The sequence below is a fragment of the Kuraishia capsulata genome, genomic scaffold (genome assembly GCF_000576695.1).
Source record: "Kuraishia capsulata CBS 1993 genomic scaffold, Kuraishia_capsulata_scaffold_1, whole genome shotgun sequence".
Classification (NCBI taxonomy): Eukaryota; Fungi; Ascomycota; class Pichiomycetes; order Pichiales; family Pichiaceae; genus Kuraishia; species Kuraishia capsulata.
This window is the reverse complement of record NW_019172950.1, coordinates 730461-743687: the sequence shown is the minus strand read 5'-3', so window position 1 is coordinate 743687 and position 13227 is coordinate 730461. Positions and strand designations below refer to the sequence as shown.

Genomic DNA, 13227 nt, shown 5'->3' with positions numbered 1-13227 from the left:
TCATTTATTTTCCTGCTCCTCGAACAATTGCAGATTGAGCGCACTCAGAAAGCAACTTATATCGTTCTTCTCCTGCACCCAGAATCCTAGAAGATTGGAAACCACTTTCGCAGGCAATCCACCAACTTTGACGTTACTCTCAGATATCGCAGATGTGGTTGGAGACTTGAGATTCGCCAGATCAATGATGATGTAGTCGTCTTCAGAGATTCCATCCACTTGATGAAAATTAGGGAAGAATTTCGATATCAGCTTGAGTTTGGTATCGGACAAAAACTCCAGTTTGTAGCCCAGAAGTTTGTATATGATCTGGTTAAACTCTCCAGTCTTTCTGCTATACACCTCACGCAGTCTTTGTAGACGCTTGCTTGCTTCGAATTCACGTCTCTTAATGTTCTCCTGTTCGAGTAACAGTCTGTCATAGACGGATTTGGGAACGGTTTCGGATGTTACTGATTTCCCCAGAAGCTCATTGTTTTCCAAGGTCAAAGCCTCTAACATCTGTTTCGAGATCCGCTCATGTTGAGATGTTGGATTGTCTTCTAGCTGCAGGATTCTGAGGCCCTTTTTCTCCACCAGTTCCTGGTACTTTGCGGCTGATAAACTGAGCTGAGACCTTATATCCAAATTCTCTCTCGCAAGCTTCTGCTTGGCTTCTTCCAGTCTCTGTATCTCCCTCGAACGGGCCTGAACCTCCTGTATCAACTCCTTATTCTTCGAAGTAAAGTCTTCGTCCGGGATTTTTTGTTCCGTATCGACTTTGCTTGATTGTTGATCCAGCATCCTCTTCAACTCTTCATTAAAACTGTTAAGAGCATTTATCTTGCTCTCCCTAGACTTCAGCTGCAAATTCAGCTCAGCAATAGTTGCATCGCTGTTTTCAGGAGCGCTCTCTGTCTTTCGCCTTTTGGTCCAGAGATGTTGTTCTGATTTCATGCTTTCGATCCTTTCTTTGAGGTATTCGATTTCCTGTCTTGCCAATGTGAGCTTTCTTTCACTGACAGTTGATTCAATTTCCTTCTCTGTGATACTGGATTGAAGAGAGCTAATCTTCTGGCTTAATTTCAACTTGTCTCCACTAAGAGATATGTTTGTCTCTTGAGCGCTGCTCAGTTCTCCCTTCAGCCTGTTAATGATCTCGAGATCGAGTTCTTTCTCAATCTTCAACATTTTCAGCTGTTCAAACAACTGCGTCGGATCGTCTTGGCCAATTATGCCAAACCAGCTGTCGATTTTGGACTGGAGTTTGGCATTTTCTCTTTCTACCTGATTCTTTCTCTCCTCGGTCGTTCTCAAGGCTTCAATTTGGCGTTGCAGTGCAGCCTTTTCTTCCTTTAAAACATCAATGTAATCACGCTTTCCTTTTAAAGCGGATATTTTCCTCTCATTATCCAAAACTTCGCGCTCCAGATAATGCACATGTTCCTGCTGAATCGAGTACTCAGACTGCAGGAGCCTCAAAGCAGCTGCAGAGTCTGAATCATCTTTGTAAGGATTGACGCGGCTGTTCAGCTGTTGATTCAGTTCGTCGGCACGATTATTAGCTCTCTGAGTCAAAGTTTCCTGATGCCGTAACTCCTCCCTCAATTTCTCGATCTCAGCGGTTTTCGACTCCAAAAGCCGATTGGAGTTCTGAGCCTTTTCTTGGTTCTGCGACGTAACATCATCCAGTGTGTTAGAGAGAATACTCACTTCTTTTGACATTTCTGCTATAGTAAGCTGTAACTCTTTAGCCTTTGTTTGTGACATCTTCTCAACTTCTTCGACTCGCACTCGTAAAATCCTATTGGCCTCCTCTAGGGCGGATTTTTGATCGAGTACGAAACGTTGGTCTGAAGACAAAGAATCATTCTGCTCCCCAATCTCTCGCAATTTCTTGTGCAGCTCTCCTTTCTCCAGTTCAAATTCCTCCAACAATAGGCTTTGTTCGCTTTTAGACTGAGACAGTTGATATTTATAGTATTCAACCCGATTTTTCAAGACATTCAATTCATCCTCTTGTCTTGAGGGTTCCTGAATGTAGAATTCGTCCGGAGGATAATTCGGGCTTTCAATAAAAGGCGAGCTGGCACTGTCCATGATGACAATTTCTGACAAGCACCGCTGTAATCACCACCAAAACCACACAAGAAAATCGGAACACGCCTCACTGCTAATCGCTACTATTCTCTGTTGTGGTGTTTGTCCAGGTTACGCGATAGTTATTTGCCCTTCTATGTTTTGGCAGACTCTCACTGCACTTCCTACCAGTTTAATCATCACACTAAATCTCGTTCTTACTATTATACAATATATTCACTGCTCCGGTACCTTGAACCTCGTATACTGCCCCTCGGAATAAATTTTGTTCAAGGCAATCTGAAGCTCGCCTCTAGCCTCCAAATCCAGGTACTTTCTGTAAAGCAGCAGAGCGCTTCTTGCGTCCTCGATGGAGTCGTGATTGCCTGTTTGAACTCTCTCGTTCAGCAGAATGTAGACCAGAAACTTAAGAGATAAAACACGCTTTTCCTTTTTCAGGTAGAACATGTTGATGGTATCTCTGACCTGTTCTTGAGGAACCTGAATGTTGATGGTGCGGAAATCAGACTTCAAGCCATGACCCACAAATACACATCCCATGTTTAAAAGGAGCCACAACTTTCTGTACGCAGTTCTAAGGTCAACCAGAGATTTGGTTGAAACGGCTGAGTCCAGATCACCTGGTTCAATGCCCGAGTATGAGGTCAAGTAGTCATCAATGGCGACTGTGGTGGAGATGTAATCATCAATAAATGGCACTCCATACTTGGGGCCATCTTCTCCACGAATAACCGACACACGGGCAAGAGAAAGTTTTCTTGGGCAAACCAAGGAGCTTTTTCCATCACTCTTGAATTCATATTGGGCAGGAGCAAGCTGAACAAACTCAGCATCAATTGCGACCAGGGTTCCTGGTGTTGGGGCCTCTTCCTTTGTAAGCAGTTCATATTCTATCGTTCTTGATTTCCTGGTTCCCTCTGCAAAATGGTCTCTGTATAAGATGGAATCGTTGAGATTCCTCTTGAAAATATCAAAAGCAAACGGAACACTGATAGCAGTGTTTCGATACACTGCAATAATGGGTCTTTTCCACCAGCTGGAGAAATTCATGACTTCGGACTCAGGAAGAGGCATAACGAGGAAGTCGTTAAACAAATGCCACTTCATTTCAGTAGGAGCATCATCGATGCGAATCAAGGAAACCAAGTGATTCAAACCCTCTTTGGATGTGATCTGGGCAACATAAGCAACAAGCTCAAAGTGATCAGCGGGGATGTTGTTGTCATTTGTGGGGGAGAAGAACCCTCTTCCTTGGTTTTTCGCAAAATAGAACTCGCTGGGCAGCCATCCCTTGGTGTCTCTAAGTTCATTCAACTCTTCGTCGTTGAGGTTCAAATTGAGAGAAAGAAGAGGAGGCAGCTTCGCAACAGACGTAACCACTTCAACCAGATGCTGTCTACCACACACACTACAAGCAATCTGTTGCTGTACATGTCTATTCATGCACGTCTCCATGCAAGTCAGGACTGAGTTTCCGATGGTCTTGTGGTTAGTCGCATTAGTTGAAAGACTTGCGATGTCAAACGAGTGCATGACATCCATGGTACGTTCCCTGGCGTTGCAAAACACGCTCGAGACAATGGTCTCAACATAAATACCCATGATAGAATCCAAGTTCGACGACACCTGCAGGTTTCTCTGAGTCTTTTCATCGGTAGAGAGCCTGATCAGAAGGTATTTGTTAAAAGCCTGAATCAATCTTCTCTGACCGTAACTGTCCTTGATTCTCCCATCGTCGTCAAGAAGACCTAGTTTCTTGACCTCTGGAAGAAGACACATCAATCTCTGAAAGTTTGCGGCACAACAGTGCTTTCCATTGGCTTTTACCAACATGTCAAACAAGTATCCCAGTTCTGAAAGTAACAAATCGGACTCCAGAGCCTCCTGAGAAAGGCTCGACACTGCAAAATTGAAGAGTAGAGGATCAAAACGATAAACCTGAAGCAAGGGGTTGCAGTATGAGTTTGAGACATTCGTCTCCAGACCGGCGTATTTCGTGACATTGTAAAAGTCAAAATCGAAGTCATCCACACCAAATTTGCTATAGAGGATCTCAACCTTGCTGAAACAGTTCGGCACGTTGTTGGTGCGGGAGGTGTATTCAAACATGCTGGTCTGGTTCTTGAGTGTTTCTGACTTTGAGTTTTCGGTTTCCAGGGTTGCGCGCTCACTGATAAACTTGGGAACCTTGACACCGTTTTTGGTGAGTTTCTTAATGGCCTGAAACTTTGTGGAGACGTTCCTCTTTCCGAACTTGTCGTGGTCGTACGGAGCAACCAGAAATTGTTGCACGCGTTTGGAACTATGCAAAATTTCGGGGTCTATCTTCTCGGGCATCGCACCAAGTGTGAATTTTGCATGGATGGGCCATGCAGAAAGCAAAGTGTCCGAGTAATAGGGCAGCTTCACTCCATTCAGAGGATCGTCATCTTTGTCGATAGATATCGCAGTCGGTTGGGTATCATGTTCCATTGAAGGGTAAACCAGGGGGTTTGCAAACAACACAGTTTTTGGAGGATCTTCACCACGTCCCCATACAATGATCTCCTGGAACCCATCCATCAGTGCAAAAGCGTTCCCACTGGGTGCAACCTCGAGCGATGAACCAAACGCTGCCATTTGAGCATGGTATAGCTGCACGTTGGCAGAGTTATATATATCAACCACATGAATCTGTCCGGTCTGTGAAGCTATGATGGCAGCACTGGGTAGTGTAGGATGAAGTCTGACCTGGAAAGCACCAGGTGGGAATGGTATGGGTGCCAAGGGTCTCAATGATCGTATGTCATATACATTGACCAGAGGGTCTGCCAGAAACTTGTCTTGTCTCTTGGTAAAGCCACAGCTCAGAAGAATGTTGTCTTTGCAATGAATTGTGGACAGAAGACCAGAATGCGCAGCAAACGTCTTAATCACTGTGCTTTGCCGGAGATCAAACACATCAATTGAACCGTCAATCTTGCCTATGACGATCTGTTTGGCTCCGTAAGCCATCAAAATGGCAGAATGCTCATAAGGAATGGTATTCGTCACAATCCCCTTGTTGGTGTCCACCTTGATCAACTCCCCCTTCGACCCTCCAACTAGCAGCTCATTTTGAGTGTTCGATGTATATGCCATGCAACTCAAACCGCTCAACGGCATCCGGTAGATCGGAACTCCAGTTCTGCTGGTCAAGCTGAGACTGTCATTACTAAGTGACAATATTCCCTTTTGATGATTAAGCATTTGAATCACTGCTGTTTCATGGGCTCTGAACTTTGTGTATGGTGCTATACCCAGATCTGAGAATGACGATATATGTCCCGTGGAGTTTGAAATCCAGATCAGCTCTTCAGAATCATCAAAGAGAATCTGAGTCGCGGCTGGCGGTGTGACATTCGGCATATTTATTGGAGAGTTGACTCCGAAGAAACGAGTAACCTTGTCGTTGTTAGTTTAACAAAACACAGCAATGCTACAAGCCAAGTAACGTACCTCGTGCCATCCGTCCATTATAAGAAATTGACAATTGGTCTTCTATGATAGCATTCAGTAAAATGTTCTATTTCCTATTGTGTTTTCAATTGATAATCGCCTTTCGTGCAAGAGAATTCCGAGTGTTGTATCTCTGAAACCTGTAGCTCATCTGCCAATGCGCCAAGGTCAAGAGGTTTTGGTTACGTAGCCCTGTGAATCTGAAAAATCGGGACGTTGAGATCGAAGCTCTTCTAGCGAGACAGGCTCAGTGAACAAACTACACGCCCGTAAACTACACCCAGCCATTTCGATCATGTTTGGACGCTTGTTTACGAGAGCTTCGTCGCTGTGTCTCTCTGCTAGACTAGGGACATCGACAAGGACTGTCTGCGCACAAAGGCCATGCATCCCCAGCGTCGCCCAACCATCTATGGCAAGAACATTCAAGGTCAGAACCTCCGTGAAGAAGTTCTGTCCACACTGCTATGTATGTGTTTTTCAATTCCAGATTTTCCGGTAGCCGGTTTACTAACCAAAATTTGTCCAGATGACGATACGCAAAGGAAGAGTCTACGTTCTCTGCAAATCCAACCCAAAGCACAAGCAGCGTCAAGGTTAAGGCTATGGTGAATATTTTTTTGGAATGTTCAGGAATGTTCCTAGAGTCTATTATACATGTATATAAAATAAATTATGAAACTTGGATGACGTGGTTCAAATTTCCAGAGAGTAGACAGAAAGACCGGCTCCTCCCACGAACCCAATAGGCTTATCACCAATTGAGGCCACGGCTGAACAGCCTGTGTCTGCCACGGTGACATATTCCTTCTTTTCGAGAGTTAGCTGATCATCAACTGAATAGTCCCAAATCCTGATTATTTGGTCAACACTTGTGGCAAACACCTTGAGGGAGTCTGGAATGAACTCAACGGAGGTGATGGTAGAAGAAGCAGCATTAGCAACGAGTGACAGAACCTCCAATGACGACGGGTTTCTAGAGAACAATCTCAGTAATGAAAGAGAATTATCGTCACCACCAGTGATTATGTATACTGCCTCAGGTGTTGATCTAATGTCAACAGATTTTATACCCGATTGGTGTATCTGTTGTTTTACCAAGCATTCTGGTAGCTTGGTTGAGGCATCCGTCTTCAATGACTGTAGTAGACATTTTCCACCCGAAACACTCAGACTGGAATCAAGAATCTCTGTAATATTCCAAACTGAAATATAGCCATCGGTGGCACCTGTCATTAGGTAAAGCGCAGCCTCTCTGGTGATGAGCGCCGCATCAAGCAGACAGCAGGTGCTGTATCTGTCTTCCACGAGCAGCTTGAAGGACCGTGATTTCAGGTCAAAATACCAAATTCTTATGGCAGAATCGGAATAGACAGTGGCCAGAAGATATCCAACTGTTTTTTCGGCTTCGAGAACAGGAACAGTGTCAAAGTCCATAATACGAAGATCTGGGTTGGCACTGGTAGGTGCAAGCGTTGCCAAAACCGAGATATATGGTCTCTTTGGATATGTATCATCAATTGACCACACAAAAAGCTCTTCTCTAGCAGCGGAAGAGATCGCCAGATTTGAGTCTATGAACTTGACCTTCTGGATTCCGGAAACATGTTTTCTTTCGGACCAAACGTTTTTAATATGCTTGGCATCATCAACCACCGACAGACGAATGCAAGTATCTTCAGAACCAGTCAACATGAGATTTGTGCGGTCTGCGCGGACTTTTTGCTGAATGGAGATGCTTCTGATTTCTCGGCCGTTATTTCCAACATTAATAGCACGTGAATGTAGTGGGAATTTTCCGGTTACTCTCACGTTGATTGAGGACGCTCTCGTATACATGAACATGAACGAATCTCCTTCAAGTCTTTTAAAAAGCCATTGTCTGTGAGGACCCCCACAGGTTTCGGTGAAGACCTCGTACTGTTGAGTTTCGTTCCAGACAAAAAACTGGGAACTTCTGAAACCGTAAAGTAAGATGTCGCCATTATCGCTTTCCAACATTCCCTCTAGGAATCCTTTCTGAATTCTGTTTTCTCCCAAAATGCTTGACTGGATTTCTCCAATTTCATTAGTGACTTCGAGATAGTAATAAGATCCGTCACGTATAACCACAGAAAAAACCACCTTATTTTTCGCACTTAGCGAAACCCTTACCGAGGAAACGGTATCTCCAGGAACAAACTTTTTCCATGTGTGCAGTAAGGTCTGAGAACTGAGCTCGTACATCACGAGAGTTGTATATCTTGACGAAATGAGAATCCAATCATTTTGCACGTCGTACGCTAAGCTGGAAGAAACAAAGCGCGTGTCGGGTTTGGGCAGCTTGAGGGTTGACTTAACATCAAGCCCACTGGAGAAAACGTAGAGAACAAAGGGGTCACTAGGGACAGGAGACTCAACAACCATCATCATGGTATCAATATCTGTTGTTACTAGCACATTTGTGACTTTTCCCTTGAGTCCTTCAGTTTGAAAGGATTTTTGTTCTTGGACAGAGCCGTCTTCTGCAAGCTTGATCAAAAGATGGGTGCCGTCTTTGGACGTGACGACAACCACGTTCTCTATTTCGAAACTTCTTACCAAAGAAAATCCTGCAAACCTTGGATCCTTCAGCAAAAGCTTCCATTGCAATTCCTTGTTCAGGAAAAACAGACTACCCTCCGAAGTCACACAAACAACGCCTCCTGCAACTGCAACATACTCTTTGAAAATCTCGTTATTGGTGAAAGGTGTTTCGGTAGCATCAGAAACAGACTCAGGAGACCATTGTTTAATAACAGCACCTTCACGTTTGCTCTCCTGAACATCAAATATGCGTAGCCTTCCATCAGACCCGCCTGTAGCAATAATCCCGATCTCTTCGTTCACATCACCACACCAAGCATTCTTGCCTTGGTGGGCATTGAAAACCTCCACATTTGCTAAATCCTCTGACTCCGCATCCCATACTCTCACTGTACAATCCTCAGACGTGCTGAGTATTTTGGTATTTTTCTGGAAGAACTGTAGATGCCAAATACGAGCACCGTGTCCCCAGCCCGTCGCAATGTTCTTCCCAGTTTCCAGATCCCATAATTTGATGGAACGATCGTCAGAACATGATATGAGTTTTTTGCCATCATCAGATATCCTCACACCAAAAATTGAGCCCTCATGACCCTTGAGGTTGTGTGCGATCGTTTCAGTGGCCAGATTCCAAATGACGATTCCACTCATGACTGTACCTGCAGCGACAGTTACCTCAGTGCCAGTCACACTCACATAACCGGAGTACAGTAAACTTTTCTCTCCACATGACTTTGAAGATAATATCTTGTGGGTCGTCACATTAATAACGAGAACCAGATTGTGTGAGGTCAAGACATAAGCAACTTCACCATCGGTACTGAAGCCAACATGCACAATCCAGTCGTTGATGGCCAGTTCTTCTATAGCATGCTTCTCGTCCAAAAGACCAGCCAAAGATTCAAATGCCAACGATCTGCCTCCCCATAATCCCACAACATTTTTGGAGCTCACCGCTATGCCGTGGATCTTGTTCTTCTTGAAAGCCAGTTTTTGAAACACTCTAGATGTTGTAGAGACATCATTGGCAACTAGATGGGGACCCTCACCACTCAGAAGCAGAGAGTCCACAAACTTCACAGCCAAAATAGGCCCAGAGCTCTGAAGCAATTTTATCTCGGTCATGAGCCAATTCCTGCTTCCACTCTTGAGTCTGGATAGCTGTTCAATCTGTTATGAGCCTCAACCTACCTGCATTAAAGATCTCTGAAAAAAATCCAAGGTTTGGTTCATACACGAGTGTGAATATGGTTTTTGACGGCGGACGACCTCCCAGCCAAAATTGTCGTGCTGCAGCAACTCACGGATTCTTTTACCCTTTTGGGATTAGGCGAGCCCAATGATAAGCGCAGTATACCTGACCAGAGATAGTGATTACCCTGAGAAAGGGGAGTACTACACCTAGCAGAACGGTGAATATCCTGCAAAAAAAACACTACTGAACTCTCAGAATTCTCATTGTTACTTCTGCACTACTCAGCTTTCATATTCTTTGAAACCATTAGGGATTTTTAGGCTCTCAAGCGCCCTTGGTCCCCCACTGTTATCTGTGCTTATCTAAAGGCACTGGCTTCCCGAATTAGTGTTGATCAGTCGGCTCGGTGCAGCTTACCGGTCGCGGACGATCCGTTTTGAAACTTTTGCCATCATATTCTTGACCAGAGAATGCCCATTTTGTGACCGAAAACCCAGGAAATACACTGAATGTCGTCCTCGATGAAGTCTGCAGAGAGCGTAGTCTCGTTGAGCTCCTCAACCTCCTCAACCCCATCTTTGAAGAGAAGCGCTCCACCACCCGCCGATGACAAACGGAAAAAGACCAAATCCAGGAATGGATGCCTCACTTGCAAGAAGAAAAGGCTAAAGTGCAGCGAAGAAAGACCTTTTTGTGGAAATTGCCAGAAGAGAAACGTTTTGTGCAGTGGATATGCTACGGCATTCAAATGGAAAACTTTTGATGATACTGCCACCGGCCAGAAAGTCAGCATGCAAAATAGCCAGAAACATGTGCCACAGGTGTCACGGCCCAACATAGAGAGGGAATCGATGCTACTGTCTGCGAATTCGGATCTGGTCCAGAAGGCCTTAGAAGCAGCCACATTATCTGTGACTGGAAGGTCCACCGCAGAAATAGCCATTGCCAACGACCTTATCGCTAAAGGCCGTAATCCTGAACTCGCACGGGCTTTGGTTTCCACTATAAACAATTTCAATCTTGCTCAGGCAATTAAAAAGGATGGAAATGTCACGAGTGCTTCCTCCCAATCAGATGCACTGATGCAGACAAACCTGCAGTCGAACCTGCAGTCTGGTGATCAACCAGTTCAAATCAAAAGTGAAACGCCCGCACCAAAAGCCAAGAGTGTTAGGCTACAGCGAGGTCTAAGCCCTACAGATTTGCTTAATCCCACAAAATCAGATACCAAGAGCTCGTCGTCATCAACTTCTGCTGCTCCCTCTGATTTGGAGAACGGTCTGGATGAGGAGTCCAAAGGATCTCTGCTGGTTCATCCAAGGCCAGATATTTTTTCAACACGCGCACCATCACCGGATTTTCATCCTCCCAGTGCTGGTATTTCGCCTTTTAGTATGAGCTCGCCCAGTGATTTTTTCAAGGTTGCGTCGCCAACCGTGTCGAATGCACAGTCACCTCTGAATCTGCATGCTCCCCAAAGAAGGGAATCTCTTTCTGTTGCGGTAATGTCACCAGGAAATCCTCTTCTGGAGTTGATCAGTATGTCCACAAAAGCTGATGGCTATCTGGATTCTCCTAGACTGGCTGCTGCGTTGAGCGATAACCCAGCTGCAATGGAGCAGTTCCAGGCCATTGCTGCCAGTAGTCCCAACTTTGGGACTATTGGAACTCCAGGCGGTATTCAGCAGCCTCTCAATGCAGACCAGATTGCTTCGCATATTGCTTCTCCAAGTTTTTCGTCCTTCATATCTGCTTTCACCAACTTTGAAGGCGATCTTGCAGTGCCCAGTCCAGGCAATCTGGATATGGTTGCGAATTCTCCAGAGGTGTCACATATAAAGGCGAAAGAAGAGGAGGATAAGCTACAAAGGTCGAAAAATAGATCTTCCTCACAATCAGCTTACCCTTCAACATCTTCTCAATCAGGTCAGATGGTGGTGGTGAAGAACTACACTTCCAATTCCCCCGAGTCGGCTGCTAGTCCATTCGACATTTCGAAGTTGCCAAAGTATGTTGAGTTAGGTGACCAATATTCAAAAATGTTAAGTGCCTTTGATCGATACACATGTGGAATTATGTCCATGAAAAATGGCCCTACTGAGAACCCATGGAGAACCGTGGTTTTGCCGTTGGCCAGGGACTACTCTGTTATGTTTAATGCCCTCAGTTCGATGACCTGTTTTCATGTTGCTCGGGGAGATTCTGTTTTGAGATCTCAAGGTATGAAGCATATGAAAACGGCAATTGTCGAGTTAGTGCATGGCCTCAAAGATAAGACCATTCCGCCGGATGTAGCACTCGCTACGTGTATTGCACTCGCCATGAGTGAGGCCTGGGACAGACACATTTCTACGGGTATTGCCCATTTAAAAGGTGCACGTACCATGATATTGCAGATTCTGCAAAACATAAAGACCAATATGGGTGCAAGCCATTTAACTACTGGAGATTCCACCATTAGCGCGGTCAGTCCAGGAAGCAGGACCATGTCTGTTGGTTCTACCATGGACAGCGATATAGAGAGTCTGCATCGCAGCAACTCTAGTGGAAGCATGTACCGGTCCAACTCAAGCTCATCACTTTGTGCTAAAGATGATGTTGTTCCCAAAGGCCTGAAGTTTTTATTCAACGCCTGGGTCTACTTTGACGTTCTGGCCCGTATGACCTCTGAAGAAGATGATGAGACCTACGAGAATGTCAAGGACGAAGAATCCGACTTTGCTGTGGTCACCGACGACGATGTTACCGAGATACCCAGAAAGAAAAAAAGATCATCTACAAAGTCAAAATCGAAACAACCAAATTTGCTTGAGGCTTTCAAGAGCTTTAATCTGAAGGGTGGAGATGAAATTGACCCACTGCTGGGAGTGGGCCAGACTCTGTTTCCAATTATTGGCAGAGTGGCTAGTTTGATTTCGAAGGTGAGAAAAGAGAATAAAAACTCGCTAACAATTGTCTCACAAGCCGTGGAATTGAAATCAGAACTTGAAAAATGGCAGCCAAGTTCCTCGGCTTTCAAGAATACTCAGATTGAAGACCCTCTGCTAGATCTTGCTTCGGCAATATCAACAGCTGAGGCCTACAGATATTCTACTTTGATTTATCTTCACCAAGCAGTTCCTGAAATTCCCTCAAAATCCTCACATGCACTAGCTGAGAAGGTATTGATGCTTTTTGCCTCTATTCCAGCTTCCTCCAGAACATGCATTGCGCATATTTTCCCTCTGCTGGTGGCCTCCTGCGAGGCTAGGCCTGGCGACGAAAGAGCGTGGTGCAAAAATCGCTGGGAACTGCTTTCGCAAAAACTGTGGATCGGAAACGTTGATCGATCCTTGGAAGTGGTCAAAGAGGTGTGGGCCAGAAAAGACATCTTCAAGAAGAGGAAGATGAAGGCCAAGGCCCAGAGCCAGTACGATGGTAGTAATTCGTCGAATGACCATCGGGGCTCCAATGGCTCCGAGGACGAGGAACATCATGCCAGATTGGCATTCCAGATCTCCGGATATCTGAATTCAGAAGACGATAATGTTGGCTTCGAGTTTGAGGGCGACCGAATCAAATCGTGGACTCATTGGACGACCGTGATGAAGGACTGGGGCTGGGAGGTGCTGCTGGGATGAAACAGGCTATAAATATATGAATATAGTGATATAAAGATGATGAGAAAAATCATATTATGTCGATTTGGTAATTGTCTTTCAAGCTAGTCATATAATTGTGGTGATATAGATCGCACCTTCTCATCATTTATTGGTCTTTTGCAGGCTACAGGCTACATACATATAGACCATGGAGACGCCCAATCGTTATTATTTCAAAAAATGATAACTGCATTTTGATTTAATTGCGGTTACGAGACTACATTTTTGCATCATTACCAGCTCTTTTTTTGTTTGATTTTTGATTTTTTT

At 44.8% G+C, this 13227-nt stretch overlaps 5 protein-coding genes across 5 annotated transcripts; 2 read left to right on the top strand and 3 right to left on the bottom strand.

The window, feature by feature from the left end:
- KUCA_T00000394001 (uncharacterized protein) lies at positions 1–2079 on the bottom strand (the record flags this gene model as incomplete). Its single annotated transcript, XM_022604931.1, has 1 exon — positions 1–2079. The coding sequence occupies one exon, from the start codon at positions 2077–2079 to the stop codon at positions 1–3; it is 2079 nt and encodes a 692-aa protein (XP_022456449.1).
- A 216-nt stretch (positions 2080–2295) lies between these two features.
- On the bottom strand, positions 2296–5574 carry KUCA_T00000393001 (uncharacterized protein; the record flags this gene model as incomplete). The annotated part of the gene is made up of 2 exons (XM_022604929.1): positions 2296–5502; positions 5557–5574. The coding sequence occupies 2 exons, from the start codon at positions 5572–5574 to the stop codon at positions 2296–2298; spliced, it is 3225 nt and encodes a 1074-aa protein (XP_022456448.1).
- A 277-nt stretch (positions 5575–5851) lies between these two features.
- On the top strand, positions 5852–6157 carry KUCA_T00000392001 (uncharacterized protein; the record flags this gene model as incomplete). The annotated part of the gene is made up of 2 exons (XM_022604928.1): positions 5852–6025; positions 6086–6157. 2 exons carry the CDS (start codon positions 5852–5854, stop codon positions 6155–6157), a joined length of 246 nt encoding a protein of 81 aa, XP_022456447.1.
- Positions 6158–6252: 95 nt separating this feature from the next.
- On the bottom strand, positions 6253–9246 carry KUCA_T00000391001 (uncharacterized protein; the record flags this gene model as incomplete). Its single annotated transcript, XM_022604927.1, has 1 exon — positions 6253–9246. One exon carries the CDS (start codon positions 9244–9246, stop codon positions 6253–6255), a length of 2994 nt encoding a protein of 997 aa, XP_022456446.1.
- A 579-nt stretch (positions 9247–9825) lies between these two features.
- Positions 9826–12936, top strand: KUCA_T00000390001 (uncharacterized protein; the record flags this gene model as incomplete). The annotated part of the gene is made up of 1 exon (XM_022604926.1): positions 9826–12936. One exon carries the CDS (start codon positions 9826–9828, stop codon positions 12934–12936), a length of 3111 nt encoding a protein of 1036 aa, XP_022456445.1.
- Between the last annotated feature and the right edge of the window lie 291 nt (positions 12937–13227).